This window comes from Miscanthus floridulus, chromosome 6 (assembly GCF_019320115.1).
Source record: "Miscanthus floridulus cultivar M001 chromosome 6, ASM1932011v1, whole genome shotgun sequence".
Taxonomy (NCBI): Eukaryota; Viridiplantae; Streptophyta; class Magnoliopsida; order Poales; family Poaceae; genus Miscanthus; species Miscanthus floridulus.
Window position 1 is genome coordinate 138,010,795 of NC_089585.1, and position 15,726 is coordinate 138,026,520.

Below are 15,726 nucleotides of genomic sequence, written 5' to 3' on the forward strand. Positions count from 1 at the left end.
TAAAAATATTGTTCGTTGACTGAAAAAGTACGACTTATAAGTCAAACAAAAAGACGCAAGTAGACAAGTACGATCTGCTGGATAAGAACATTAGCATATTCGTTTCGGCTTATTAGCTAGTATCTTACTTATAATCCACGGCTTTGAACAATGTTTTTCTCTCACACTAAATCAGCCAGCAGTACTTTAAGTCATGCCTTATAAGCCAATTCAGCCAGTGTTTTTCTCTCCCACTAAATCAGCCGACAGTCTGCCACCTATATCACCGAAAGTCCGGCAACAAATGGTTGGATGAATTACGACTGCCATTAAGCATGAGCCATCTGAGTGGCATACATTGTTACTCTACTAGCTGGAGTAGATATAGCATGTCTACAGCCGAAAAAAGATTCGTATGACGATCCCAACAAAACTGCCGGCTGCTTTTGACTTTCGTCATGAGTGATGTGTCACGATCACTATGCTAGTTTTACTCAGCCTTGTTTTACACGCCAATGAATGCCCTACCACCACATTAGGCAATTGGGGAAAAGAATAAGAAACGACAAACTAGCTCTTTTCTATGTAAGGCTTTGCATGTATCAGATCTCTAGGAATTGTATGCACTTCACGATTGACCTGGACACCCTCCATGTCCAGAGTGTGCAAAAAGTTTTCGTCATGGTATCCTGACAGCTCCATGATCCAACAAGAACTCACTCAACTCCTGCCTTGCTCCCTATCCTGCAAATCAGTTTCAGGTTCTATCACTGCTTTGAAGGTGAACTAGCATGCACACAACAACAACAAAAACATAAAACTTCAGGTTTGCAGAAAAGGTAGGCCTCAGTGCGTAGAAATCTAGAAAGCAAATCTTCAGTGATCAACTCGATTGCCAATTTGTGTAACGTCTAATGATTTGCCAAAACCCATGAGAGGAGCTTACGAGCATGAATCATCCAGTTGATTTTAGCAGGCTCCCAAACCTCGTATGGACTGCAAGATCCAATGGAACTGCAGCCTCTTCCAGACACAAGTGTACAACAGCATGGAGAAAGAATATAGACAGCAACAGAAAAAAAAAATGGGGATAAAGTATTACTGCATTGAAGATTTTCACATCAGTATCGACTCTAACCAGTCTGAGATGTATTCATATGCCACAAATGTGACAGCACCAGCAGGGGCCGATTTCACCAAAGAGGGGAAAAGGCCCTTATAAAGGCCTCCAAATCCCTCCTTTGCGACAATCTCCTTTAAGGCATGGTACATGCCCTTGTATGTGCTGCTCTCAATTCGAGCTCCATACCTTGGATGGCGTTTTAGTCCTTCAATCTGCATTATGACCGAGGAAACCTGATCATCCCATTGCTAGCAATCTCAAGACAAATACAGAGTATAACATAAGGCATGAAGAAATCTATTATGATCCATGACCATGACTCATTCTCAAGTAATTCATTGCCAACCTAAATAGGCATTTGCGCCTAAGAGGCACTAAGGTCAACTCATTCCTCAATGAAGTGGTATACCAGTATACCACATACTGTCATACTGGCAAGTGGCAACAAGCAAATATAACGGTATGGAAATAAATGTCTTCAGTAAGTCAGCAGAAACATACTGACACAAAACATGCCAAGTGAACAAAAGAGGCTACTATTATTAACTCGAATGGGTGCAGATATTCTATACAAATAAATTTCACAGTGTGACATGACTGAAGGACAAGACCATAGTTTATAGCATACACACATTCGCGCGAGCAATTAAAAAAAAAGTGGCCCAACTTCAGCCTGTGTCAAAGTTGAAGTTGCAATGTTTGGCATGACCAAGAGAGCAGATCCAAATACCAGTAATGAGTTTATCTAATTTGGAGGGTGCATGAAAAGTTTTTGTTTTGTTTTAAGCCAGAAAGGACTAACTATTTTAGTAAAGAAACGGTATTATCCCTAATTAATTTAGTAAAGAAACGGTATATCCTGCAGCTGCCTTTATAGTTAATTAGGAAATGGTAACTGGCCTGGTGGACCATGGTGTGTGTTAGGAGTATAGAGTCCTTTATGTATATGTTAGTAGAGTCCTTTTTTAGCACTTGTGTTGAATAATAGCCCCCCATGGGGGCAATATACAGTACATGGGTGCATATAGAAAAGGACTCTGCTAATGTTATATATCTTGTACTCCTAAGTAGTTACAGCAGACAGACAACCATAGAATGATAAACCACAATGACTGCCTCAAAGCTATGCAGTATCAAGTTATTTGCCTATATCTAAATACCACAAAGCAACTGGAGGAATCAGTTGCTTTCAAGACAAGAAAATCACCTGGAACCTTTTCTTTACAACATCAAGTGGGTGGCATGCAGCCTTTGAAAATGTCCCAGCTGCAAACCCACAAAGAAATAGCTGGAAACTTGATACTGAATCATCCTCGCTTCCTAAGTTAAGATGTGAATATTTATATCTGTTCCATGTCTGCATGGCAGAAAATACAGTCAGGAAGACTAAATTTCACCAGCATTCATAGAAGTATTTGGTATTCTTGACAAGCATGTATTCAACATAGAAGGAACTCTCTACTTATGGAATATGCAAAAACTGTGAGTTTAATGTCATTACCATCATCGAACGTTTGAAAGTGTCGTATGAACCGAACTGCAAACCGGCATATGGTATGATTTCAACAAGAGTTGGAGATAGACCAGAATAAAGCCCTTGAACACCACGAGTTTTAATTATATCAACAAACGCAGACCTCATGTTGGGGTAAACCTACAGAGAAAAGTACAGCTCTCTGAATCAGCAAACCCTGTGTGGCATCAGAAGTGCCAAAAACATTGACATTGAAATGGTAGAAGAAAATCTCAACAAAGAATTGCATGCATAATGGCATCCATTAATAAGAAGCAAATTAATACATAATATTTTCAAATATTTGCAATGACGGGACAAAAATTCTCCAGGAACTACATCGGCCTCAAAATTAAAATATCAGGTCTTAAAGAATATGAGCAGTTCCGAAACCAAGCTAACAGAATCATAACTAAAGAACAAGTTTATGATTTATTCGTGACAGGGCGTAGAAAGTTCAATTTAAAGCCCAGCACCTTGTTTGGCAAAGGGGACGGGAAATTGATAAGACACTAGTTTAGCTGTTTAAGTAATTATGAAGGGTCGGGATGCATCCATTCATCTTCAGACAGCAATAACCTTCCAATTACTACCCCTCTATAGGTTTGAATTTTGAAATAGTGGGTGTTGGACCTACAAATTTCCCGATTCCCTTCCTGTTGAAATCCCACAGACACACACTTGTCTCTAACCCTAAAGTCCTCATCACTCCAATCAATTACACACAACTAAACATGCCACAAGTGTTCCCCCCAAAAAAAAGAAAAAAATGTAGACCAAAGGTAATATCAGACTTACCTTTGGTTCACCCTGCGATGCAAGAATAGTCCTCAGAAGGTCAAATGGATATGACCCTATAGTTGCTGCACATCCTGCTAGAGCTCCACTTACATAGGATAAGTAAGGGCTCAGATGCAAATGATCCTCTGTTAGAGAAAAAGACCAATAGATCAAATAAGATTTAGAGATGCATATACTCATAACAGTTCTTTAATTTTGAACAATATATATGATTTTTTAATATGGCAGTGAGATGAGTTACAGCAGCTAACTAACTTTGAAGGTACCATATTCAAAAAGCATCGGTTATAAAGAGAAGAGATTGGGGAAATGTTCAAATCATTCAACTAACACCAAATTGTGCACACCACTCATCTGAACAACTGCCATTCAAGTTAAAATAGGTTATGGTCATGGCATCGTCAACTTCTATAATGGACGCAACCACATCAAAACACTACTCCTATGGAAGTCAATAGTTTGATACATCAGCCAACAATTCCAAAGTTAGTTGTATACTACAAAATAATCCATGGTTTAATCATACATAAATAAAGAAATCGTCAAAGATCCAAAAGGTGGAATATGGGACAATCCAAGAGAATGCCACGAGAGAACTGAAAAAAAAATCCAGTTTTAATGGAACTGTAACTGCCATTTTGTCAGAAGAAAACAAAAAAATTGAAAATAGGATCCCTGAGAACACCTAGAATGAAAAAAATGGCACATTCATTGAAACTGAAGTGATGGGAGCAACTGAATGTCAAAGGAGCACCATGGTTAAGCTTAGGTGTACTTTTTTCCTCTATGGTGGCACACGTTCTAGCTCGAGTGATATAATGCACAGGTAATAAGATTTAGCATGTTTTGCCACAGAACGCAGTCACTAGAAGAAAGAAAACTACTGCAAGCCTTATCATAAGGTGTGGGGAATGACTGTTGCAACTTGCAACTAATACAGTATAAAGCAACAAATGAAGTTGTATGGGGGCCTTATGCAGACAAGATACCTGTTCTAGATGAACCAGAAGCAAATGTTTTTAGTTTGTGTAGAACAGTGAATTGTATAGCTGTATATGGCATATACATCAACAGAGCCGGTACATTTCCTCTCCAAAATCCCTGAAATGTAACAATCTTGCACAGTAAGAACATATATGCAGATTAATATACTAATAGTGAGAAAGGCAAGAAACACCTCACTTATCACAGATCACAAGAAAGGCAAGAAACAGAACAAAGACTGGATGGATGCAAAGCTACAGTGTGGCATAGGGTGACCGGTGACCTCGGCTATGCTTTCTTTCCTTCTTGAGTAACACCTCACTTATTTTGCATGCGATATATTAACATATTCTTTACAGGCAAAAATATAACATCATGGTTTTAGCATCATTGATTTCAGGAGTAAAACGTAAATATCATTATAGGTGTGACAAGGACATGGTGAGTATGTATTCTGCAAGGTTATCAAGTCGTCCGACTACCTGCGACTAGTCGGCCTTATCGGTGCCATGGCATAGTCATAATTAGTCACGATTAGTCGGGCTGATCGGTGCCATGGCGACTATGGTCGATTAGACTATTTGAAAACATTGGTATTCTACATCAGAACATAAATAAGTCATGACCCCGTTTTTACTGCCACAACTTAGACGATTTGCTTGTTGAGAGCCAAGCAAGCCTCATTGAGTTGTGAGATATCGATATGTCCATGTCTAGATGAAAAGCCACCTGACAGTGTCTAACAAGTAGATGGGAATGTGAAAGACTGGAAGTTGTGGAAAATCCAAACACATTTCTGTCCAAACAAAGCTCAAATAGACATGGATTGCTAAAAGGAAAATCAGAATTCTTCCAATTCCAGACTATAGGGCAGGACTCTACCTAGTAAGACACAGTTAGAGTGCAACAGTACCAGTATCCTGTGCAATGTTGTCTAGTTTAACCTATTATATAGAGGCATGGAAGGGCGGGCCTAGTGCAAGCAGTAGAGTCTTACCGCCTGTGACCGGAAGGTTCCGGATTCGAGTCGCGGTCTCCTCGCATTGCACAGGCGAGGGTAAGGCTTGCCACTAACACCCTTCCCCAGACCCCGCACAGAGCGGGAGCTCTCTGCACTGGGTACGCCCTATTATATAGAGGCATGCAAGTGCAAGAGCAACAGTATCTGTACTAGTCTGTTTCTCAATAGCTCAATATGGCATAAGCCAAGAAGTGTTCAAGGCAAGGCAGATACCGGTAAACCTTCCTCTCTGAGAATATCTTTGGTTGCTTGCAGAAACCCAGTGTATTTGGAAGGTCCATATACATCCCTTCGAAGAATGCCCCACGAGGTTGTGGGTTCTAACTGAACCTGCAGAGAATAATGAAGAAGCCTCTGAACATCCAAAACCGATATGCCTTGACCAATAGAATATGTAAAAGATTACAATGTACTAAAAGGGCAAAGTTTCGTTTCGCCCGATGGCATCTGTGCTGTTTTCATTACTATCATGTAATTTTAGTGGGAAAGGAATAATATCGAGTAAAAAAATACTATCATGAAATTTTAGTGGGAAAGCAATAATGTCGAGTAAAAGGTACAGGTACAAAATTATTCTGTCACATAATAGTCCGATACTCCGATCTTACTGTCTCCTAGTCAAATAAATTTTAATTATTTCTTGGTATATTTGCAGAAAATGAAGACCTCCAATTTGCGCAAACTAAGCAAGTGATATTAACGGTTCATTATCTGACAAACAGGGCCCTCAAAACCATAATCAATCATACATCCAGAGATTCTTATCAAGGTTACACATAATAAAAGCATGTTTCCAAATGAATATTAGCATTTGGTAAGCTTATTACAATGCAGTTCCGGTGAGGTTGCAAAGTTAATTAATTGATTAAACAGCAATCCCCGCCCTTACTTTCATAAAACAGTAGAACTCATCAACATTTCTGCTAAATGTACGGTGACCATATAAGGTAATGCCCAGACAAGCTACCACAACAAGGAAATAAGCTAAAACTGGCAACATCATCCTAAATCAATAGACAGCATGCCTAGCAGTTAGCGCAGAGACGAAACCACTCCCAAACCATGCAGTTAATCAGTTAATCCATGTGTACCTCGTGACTTCAAATACTACATATACCTAATCCATTTCCGAATTGATCGAACCAGTATCTATCCCACGATTAAAAAAAAACAGACACAAACGCAGCCGCAGGCACTCAATTACCCCGAATTCCTGCAGATACGCAATGCAGGCGCGAATCAGACGAGGTAAACAGCTTCCAGTATACAAACACCGAACCTACCGCCTCTCCAGAGGCACGCCAAGACCCTCAAAAACTCCCCCAGGTGATCCCAACCGCGCAATCTTACGATACCTAGCTTGCGAACAAACAGCGGGTGGTGCCCCAGCAAGCAGCACCGCGACAGCCCGGCCGCAAAATGTACCATGGGAGGAGAGGAGAGGTTAGGGGGAGGGGGGAGGACCTGGAAGCGGATTTTGATGACGTCGAGGGGGGAGGTGACGGTGCGGGAGATGCCGCCGGAGATGGCGCCCGCGAGCGAGTCCACCAGCGCCCTCCGCATCTGCGACGGCTCCTCCCCGGAGCCCATCGGCTGCGGCGGCGGCGGCGAGGCGAGAAAGGGCGAGACGGGTCACGGGGGTGAGAAAGGAAAGAGAGATAATGGGGGGTGGACGGGTGGTGGTTTGGCCTTTGGAAAAAGAGGCGGTTTGGCTCTTGGGACGGAGGCCGCCGCGTCGACGCGTCGTGGTGGCCCGTGGGCGCGGCCGGGGCGGGTCGGTCAGCGCTCGGTTCACCTTCAGCGCGTCCGGGGGCTGAGGCGCAGCGCGATCGCTTTGATAGCCTTTTTGACGAGAAGAGACGCGGGCGAAGGGACGAGGGCGCCGCCGACTTTGTTCGATGTTGCTACCGTTGCCACGTTGGACGAGGCAAAAGGTTGACACTTCGAGACGGCAAAACAGGGACCTCATCTTTTGGCTTTCCGTTCCACGTTTTAAAAGCAACTCCAGCGATAGCCCCAAATCTTAACCTCTATTTTTTATTTAAATGTCCAACCTTATTTTTATTGACCTAAATTTCTCTTTCCACTCTAGCAGTAGCATAAAAAAAAAGGCCCCTAAATTTCTTCCAATAGTCACTGACACATGGACCTGTCTATCATTGAGACTATCCCTCCTCCTTTCTTTTCTTCGTGTTTTGACTGGCTCCTTTCTTTTCTTCACGTTTTGACCGGCAATGGAGGGCGCCGTCACTGTCCTTCGCGAATCCGCCTGCTGGAACTCCGTGTCGCGCTGTCGGAGGGGAGAGGGAGCATGCGGGTGCGCCGGAGGAGAGAGGGAGCATGTGGCCGCCCAAGGAGAGAGAGGATTAGTGGACGGATTCCATCCGCTTGCCTCCTCTAAGTGGTGCCCGAGGAGAGGACTGCGGGGAAGAAGGAGCGGCATCGATGTCGTGCGGCCGCTGGGAAGGGAGCCCGCGGGGAAGGAGCTCGTGGAGCAGCAGAGGGAGCACGTGAGGCCGGCGCCGCTCCTGCGTGCCCGCACGGAGGCGAGCGTGCCCATCCGATTGTCGGTGGCGGCGGAGGAAGGGAGCACGTGAAGCCAACGGTGGAGGGAGGCCGCCGGTGGAGGGAGGCAGCACGCCGATGGAGATCGGGGGCGGTGGAGGTCGGTGGCGGAGGAAGGGAACCGCAGTTCCGTACGCGCGAGCAGGATGGGGGCTGGTTTGTTGGGCCAATAGCAATTGGGGCCGGTGGGAGAATTTTGGTGCCCCCACAAATTTGAGGTCCGTAGTAAGGGTCCCGTTAGAGTAAGATTTTTTACCCGAGTGTTGAAGTTGCTCTAAGGCTTTTCATTTTTGCCCTGATATATAGAAATCTGGTGTGCTGCTTTTCGTTGGCCGGTGCCGGGCAAAAGCCGGCGTTAAAACTAACGCTGATTGCCACCTTTAACAAATGCGTCAATTCTTTTTCCAAAAAAAGTATCAATTCTAGCCCTTGTCTAACGCGCCAACGGGGCGTACTGCCACAAACTCCACCTGGGCCCGGGTATTCACGTCATTTGAGCTAGTGGCCTGCAGAAGCAACACTGGCCTAGTCTGACTAAAAGCTCAAGGACATTGAAGCAAGCGTTGGAGCGAGAGATTAGTTCCTTGGTGACGTGGGTAGCATAGACTACGGGATTGTTTGGCACAGCTCCCTGCAGCTCTGGCCTTTTCTCTTTGTAGTTTATTTTTTTTTTTGGGAAACGAAATGGCTTCTTGCTATAGTGACAAACAGTGATGTTATAGGAAATGAGAGGAGGAGCCGGAGCCGTCCGGAGCTACATCAAAGGGGGCCTACAACAGATATACAAAATGGGTATATGGTCTCGGTGTATATATTAATATATATAATTAAAGTTTGAAGCTGCTATTTGTTGGAAGATAAACGCCCTGTTCGTTTGGGCTTGTTTGGTTGATAAGCTATAGCTGAAAATACTGTTGGCTGATTTGGTGAAGTATAACTTATAAGCCAAATAAGCCAAAACGAACAGGGTGTTTATATTACTAGCATGAAAAAGGTTAGAGCCCTTTCATGGTTAAAAAAATGGATGGTAGATGTTGATCCTTCAACTGGATTATCAATTATCCTGATAGAACTCTATGTACAGCATTTCTAAGAGTTTCCAATATTTTCTTCCCAAAATCATAGAGTTTTTCAACTCATCAAAAAGTATTAGTGAAAGTGCATCTAGCCCTTTAGTGGGTTTTGGATGATTAAATGACAACACGATTAAAGGACTAACCCATGTGCTAAGTGTGGATAGGTAATAGGTTATCTCACATGTATTTAATGAAACCCAAAACGATGTGTTGTTGTGTAAACAATCTAGTTCGAGCACAAGACAACGATGCAAATGGTATTCATGCAAAGGCTTATTTATTGTGGGATTTTCCATATTCTATGTGAAAGCAAGCTTGTAAGAATTAATTAATGAGACATAAGGGATTGCATATGGATTGGTCTCATATTTGAAGCTTGCTAAATTGAAATGAAAAAGATAACAATACATGAATGGATGATTCAACACAAGATGTGCCTTGTGATGGCTTGAGATGGTGAAAATAGCAAGGAAAGGCTTTGAGGTACTAAGCAAGGGTGAAGGGCAAGCGACGGCTTGACGGCCGAAGAACCAAGCTAGGGTGAAGAAGGAAGTACTTGCATTTAGTTGAGGTACTAATAAAGCTATGATGGCCACGTTTATGTGGAGGATCAAATCATTATTGAAGTGTTTGATGGAAGTGACTTGATATATTTGTGATTATTCAAATTTGATGAATGGAATCAAGTCACGTGCTCAAGATGGGTATGCTCAAGTGAAAAGATCATTATCAACATGTTAGCACTCCTATTTGATGAAGATTGAAAGAGACGGCATCAATTCAAAATAGATCAACTCAAGTGGTATAAATTCATTTTTCCTTTTATCTTGAGTTTAATAGGTATGTCGTACTATTAAGAGGGATGCATCATGTTGATAGATAATGTTTCATAAGTGCTCAAGCCAACCCATATGAGTTTTGAGTATTTGAGCGACAAAAGAGCTAACTTTATTTTTGCTGGTCTGGCAATACCGGACGTGTTTAGTATTTACTCAGCAGTGCTAACATTGTTGTTCTCGGGTTGGTTCGTCGAGAGTTTCGACGGACGGGAGTTTCGACAAGGGTCGGGAGTTCCGACGTCTCGCACTCTAACTGACTTGGAGGGTTCGCTGTCCTGGTCATACCGGACGTGTCTGGTATTCAGTATGCATGACCAGAGGCCAACGACTAGTTTTCAAAAGACTTGAGGGTTAGGAGTTCCAACGGTCGGAAGTTCCAGCATGTGTCGGGAGTTCCGACACCTCACATACTTTAACTCGGTTACATGGTTTTCAAATTTGCTGAGGGTCGGGAGTTCCGATGCGAGTCGTGAGTTCCGATATTCATCGGGAGTTCCGGCACCTCACATTATCACTGTAACTTGGTTACCGTTGGGGCAGTGTAAGTCATACCGGACGTGTCCGGTATGGCAACGGCTATAAAACAGCTAGTTTTTCTAAGGGAGCTATAAATACCTCCAAGCCTCCACCTTTGGAGGCTGCTGATTCTGCTGATACACACACGTTTTTTGAGCCTTGCCAACTCTCCCAACCCTCTCTTAGCGAGTGATTGATCAAATTTGTCAAATCAAATTGTGGGTTGAGTGAAATTCAAAAAGAGAGCAATCCAACCACTTGAGCACTTGTGTATATTGTCAATCTCGTGATTCGCATTTGTTACTCTTGGACTCTTCGGTCCTAGACAGTTAGGCGTCGCCCGAGAGCACCCGAGAGATTGTGGTGTGCCTCGAAAAGTCTATAACGGTCGATTCCGTCGCATCGGAATCATCTAGTGGAAGGAGGAAAAGGAGTTGGAAAAGACTCCGACTAAAGTGACCTTCGTGGTACCCTCTAGGGTTGACCTTCGCTGGGTCGCCCGCAGCCCCCTCAACGGAGAGTAGGACTCGAACGAATCCGAACTTCGATAAAACAAATATCGTGTCTCAATTTGCATTTCATTCGATATTTGTGTTGCTCTAGCTCTTGTGCATGTTCTCTGTGTTTACTGTCATCTCGAGTAGGTACCTGCAGTTTGGTTTGAAGATAGAAATCGAAAGGAGCAAGTTTGGGGCTGCTCTGCAGAAATCATGTATACCTACCGGACACGTCCGATATTAGAGCTCAGTGCTGAATTTATTTGATCCTTGCGCTAATCGTTGTGATGCAGGATTGTGGCTCCTAGATTTATTTAGTATCTTTTACATACTTGTGGCTAGCTTGTGAGGGGTGGTATTACTCTTATGTGGAGTTTCTATTTTGAAAACTCCATTTACTAATTGTTTTCGCATTTAAAGATGTTAATTATCAGAAACGCATATTCACCCTCCTCTAGGCGGCATCATAGGTCCTTTCAATTAGGAGGAAAAAAATAAAATCATCTCCAACAGTTCCCAATAATTCACTCCTAAAATATAGAAGACAATTTTACATCAGGAATCATATACTATTTCTAAATTATCTTAACCAATTTTATATATTCTTTCTCTCTCATACATTTGTATCGGTAACTCTTTATTCTTTCTATGTCCTTCCACCTTTACATTGGTAGACGTTTAGATTGCCGCGGGAGGGATGCGCGCTAGCTAGAGTCCGCGCATCTTTACGTGCGAGGGGTTTTTTTTCCAAGTGCTAAAAGATTGGGAGGTGAAGTTCAATTAAAAGTGGTTGGAGATGAGTTTTTTTTTTTCTATGCTGCTAAAAATCTTAGAGTGGGAGAGTGTTTTGGGTACGTTTCGAGATGCTGATATATAACCGACGTACCTTCTGGAGTTTGGGTTCGTCCGGTTGGGTGCTTTTTGTCCAACTCCCTGGCGTGTGAGGTGACGGGCCTTTCGTTTTGCTCCAGCTTGAACTTGCAAGTCAAAGGTGTCCTATTTTAAGAACGTGCATAAATGACTCGATTTAAAAGTCAACGTGCGTAATGATCTACTCGCATTTGCAAAAAAAAAATGCATCAATGCAAGCGAGATTTGGAACCATGCAGGGCAGAAGTTTTGTAGATATAATTTAAGAACAGATATTTAGCAAACATTAGTCAAGAGTGTTATTGTATCAATAATGTACCATCGTGAATGGACCAAGTCTATGCATTTACAATAATATTGCATTTTTTTACATTCAAGTCACTCAGTACGATTTTGAATGGCTACCAAGTCTATCCATGGCATGGGAAATTTACTTCGCCACTCTTCGAGAGGGTCACGCTCTGAACCGTCTCACATTCTCGCGATCAGCTTGTGGCAAATTTGTTCATCACTCATGAAAACAGATATTTAAGATTTTTGTCTAGGTACATTTGTATCCACCTTATTTCATATATGCTGGGGTATATTTGGATCAAATTTGGTTAATTTTACATACTAATCTAACTCAACACATGTAGATTCTGATGCATACAAGTGCAGCTAAATAAAGTTAGTCGTGGCCTCGCAAGTGTTCAATTATAAGCACATCTCCAAGAGTTGTTTGAAAAATTATTGTCTAAAACATCATTTAATGAGTCATTTGAGTAAAATCGCTTTCTATGTCTTTGTATTCTCCAACAACATTTTCATATCTTGTGCGTAATCTAAAGATCTATTCCCGTTCTCTATTTTTGGCTTGCAAGAATTCCGAATAGATGGTATCTATATTTGGAGATTAATTAAAGAGACGGTTGAAGGATATATTTTTCTTACCAAAATCACTATTCCTACAAATTAAAAAAGACTAGAAAGAATCTTTGGAGTTGCTTTAAGATTTGTTACCTTTAATTTACTACAATTGTTCCCTAAGTTTGAGACCTGGGTTCATAGAGATCAGTGTATATGAATTGTTCTTTTCAAGAATTTTAAGAAGCAGAACATTCATGGGAAAAGCGGAATACGCATAGTACGGTGCGAAGAAAGGCACAGCAACGGACGAGCAGCGTCGTCGACGCGTGTAAAGATCGCTTCGGCGGCCTACGGCGAAGGAGATCCGATGCCTATGCCCCCAGTCTTCCTTTTTGCTTAGACCTGGTTTAGTTGACGAAATGGTACTGTAGTACTTTCGTTATTATTTGATAATTAGTGTTTAATTATAGTCTAATTAGGCTTAAAAGATTCGTCTCGTGAATTTCGTTTAAACTGTGTAATTAGTTTTATTTTTTATTTATATTTAATGCTTTATGCATACGTCCAAAGATTCGATGTGACCAGAAATCTTAAAAATTTTTGCAAAATGAGAAGAACTAAACAGCACATTAGCCTGCAAGAGAATCATCGCCTACCACAACTGACGGCTGAGATTCGCTGCGAACCACGCCACACGGTGCTGGTCAATGGCTCAATGCGCAGAAACCTCACCACTTGGGACCTACTCTACTCCCCACAAAGCACTGAGACACTGACAAAGCGGGCCCACGGCACAGGACAAAGGAACGGTCCATTTCCTTCCGCGCGCCTTTGCGGAGGTTCGGAGGCAACTGCCATCCCACAGCGCCGCAGAGCAACACTACACCCACTGACGTGTGAACCCTGCCGCACCCCGGGACCACGCGTCATACATGCCATACCACTCGTCTCTTCTCCTCCGCGTGTAAGTAAACGGACCTCCGTCACACTGTCTAGAGGATCTGCAAGGCACCAAAGACTCCACTGACAACCGGTCCTACCTTACCTGGGCCCACCGGTCATGCAGCAGGCAAAGTATCCGCGTCCAAGAAATGTCCTAGCAGCCTCCTCCGCCCCCCTCCCGATATATAAGACGAACACGAGCCTCGTGCCGTCCAAACAATCTCAAGTCGTCGATCCAGCACAAGCAGCAGCACACAAACCGATCGATCTCGGAGAACCAACCAAACCAATCCATCTTGACTTTCTCTCGTCTCCGCCGGATCAGACAAGAAAAATCCACCCACGACCGCGAGCTCACCCCCGGCCATGGCGGCGACGCGGACGCTGGAGCTGACGCTGATCTCGGCCAAGGACCTCAAGGACGTGAACCTGACGTCCAAGATGGAGGTCTACGCCGTGGTGTCGCTCTCGGGGGACCCCCGGTCGCGGCAGAGGGTCCAGGCCGACCGCATCGGCGGCCGCAACCCGACCTGGAACGCCACGCTTCGCTTCGCCGTCCCGGCGACCGGCGCCGGCTCCCTCCACGTCCTCCTCCGCGCCGAGCGCGCCCTCGGCGACCGCGACGTTGGCGAGGTCCACATCCCGCTCTCCGAGCTCCTCTCCGGCGCCCCCGACGGCCCCGTCCCCGCCAAGTTCGTCGCCTACCAGGTCCGCAAGATCTCCTCGGGCAAGCCCCAGGGAGTCCTCAACCTGTCGTACAAGCTCGGCGAGGTCACCCAGTCGGCGGGCGCCGCCAACGGCTACGCCCCCGCCCAGTCGGCATACACCCAGGCCGCCGCGTACCCGCCTCCCTCCGCGTACCCGCCGCCGTCCGGCAAGGCTGACGCGTACGCGCCTCCCGCCGCCGCCTACCCGCCTCCTGCCGCCTACCCGCCGGCAGCCAAGGCCGACGCGTACCCACCTCCCGGCGGCGCGTACCCGCCCTCATCCGGCTACCCGCCAGCGGCAGGCAAGCCGGCGAAGGCGGGCGAGCCGGTGACGGCCTACCCTGCCGCCGGTCCCAGCACGGCGGCGCCCTACGCCGCTCCTCCGCCGCAGTACGGCGGGTACGGGTACCCACCGCCGCAGGCCGCCGGGTACGGCTACCAGCAGCAGGCCGTGAAGCCGCAGAAGAAGAAGAACAACTTCGGGATGGGGCTCGGGGCCGGGCTGCTCGGAGGCGCCGTCGGTGGGCTGCTGATCGGGGACATGATCTCGGACGCGTCGGCGTATGATGCCGGCTACGACGGCGGTGGCTTCGATGGCGGCTTCGATTTCTAGAGCGCTCTGATGAGTGGTGACGTGATCCCGCCATCGGAGACAGAGGTGTTTCGTTTTGGATTTGCCTTTGTGATTTGTTTGTTTCGTTTTGTACGCAACCCAGGACTAAATCAAATTATGCATCTTAAATATCTGATATATATGGTATTGTAAATACTCCTACGATGCTGACATTACATGAATTGCACGCGGTTTTCTTCTGTTCAAATTTGCGCCTACTTTCGAAGTTTTGTCAGTATGCCTGGTGTCTGATCGATTGAAGCGTGTGGTTTTAACCGAACATTTCTAACTGGGGAAGCTGCTTACGGAGATTTTGAGGGGCATTGTTGATTATCCTAGAGTAAAATGCACCTTGGATACTTAAACTATTGGAGCATTACTATCTAAATACTCGAACTGAAAAAGTTATCACCTGGGTACTTAAACTATGGGGCATTACCATTTGGGTACTCGAACTAAAAAAAACCTCCCACTTGGGTGCTTAAACCTCTTTTAATTAACTGTGTGCGAGCGAGCAAGCGAGCACAGGAAGGCCGTCTCTTTTTGGACATTTATTTATTTTAATTATAAAATTTATGGAAGTTTATTTATTAATTAAAAGAGGTAATTTTTAAACATACAAAAACTATTCATTTTTCAAGTTTCATATTTTTCCTAGGTAGAGTACATCATATAGAGGCTACACAAAAATTTTTAGAATGTTTGGAGCTCTAATTATTTTTTTACAAAAATAACAAATTTCAGCACTATTCATCCATTTTCAGAAAAGGAAAAAGAATCAAAATTCATTTTCCCGCGCTCCTGATGGCCCACTCGCGTACCCAGATGGTA

General features: G+C 44.4%; 2 protein-coding genes across 4 annotated transcripts; one reads left to right on the top strand and one right to left on the bottom strand.

Annotated features, from left to right (window-relative positions):
• Positions 1 to 75: 75 nt before the first annotated feature.
• Positions 76 to 7,161, bottom strand: LOC136457100 (mitochondrial thiamine diphosphate carrier 2-like). Of its 3 annotated transcripts, none has more exons than XR_010759676.1 (8): positions 6,886 to 7,161; positions 5,635 to 5,751; positions 4,406 to 4,517; positions 3,414 to 3,541; positions 2,604 to 2,756; positions 2,310 to 2,459; positions 926 to 1,314; positions 76 to 723 (listed from the first exon to the last, which is right to left on the bottom strand). XR_010759676.1 is itself a non-coding variant. In XM_066457141.1 (8 exons), exons 1-8 carry the CDS (start codon positions 7,009 to 7,011, stop codon positions 696 to 698), a joined length of 1,011 nt encoding a protein of 336 aa, XP_066313238.1. In that variant the 5' UTR covers positions 7,012 to 7,161; the 3' UTR covers positions 76 to 695. The 3 variants fall into 3 exon arrangements, 2 of the variants coding, with proteins under 2 accessions (XP_066313238.1, XP_066313239.1); XM_066457141.1 differs by having other exon boundaries at positions 1,118 to 1,314; XM_066457142.1 differs by having other exon boundaries at positions 1,082 to 1,314.
• Positions 7,162 to 13,774: 6,613 nt separating this feature from the next.
• Positions 13,775 to 15,103, top strand: LOC136457101 (protein SRC2-like). The gene has a single exon (XM_066457143.1). The coding sequence runs from the start codon at positions 13,942 to 13,944 to the stop codon at positions 14,893 to 14,895; it is 954 nt and encodes a 317-aa protein (XP_066313240.1). The 5' UTR covers positions 13,775 to 13,941; the 3' UTR covers positions 14,896 to 15,103.
• Positions 15,104 to 15,726: the final 623 nt, after the last annotated feature.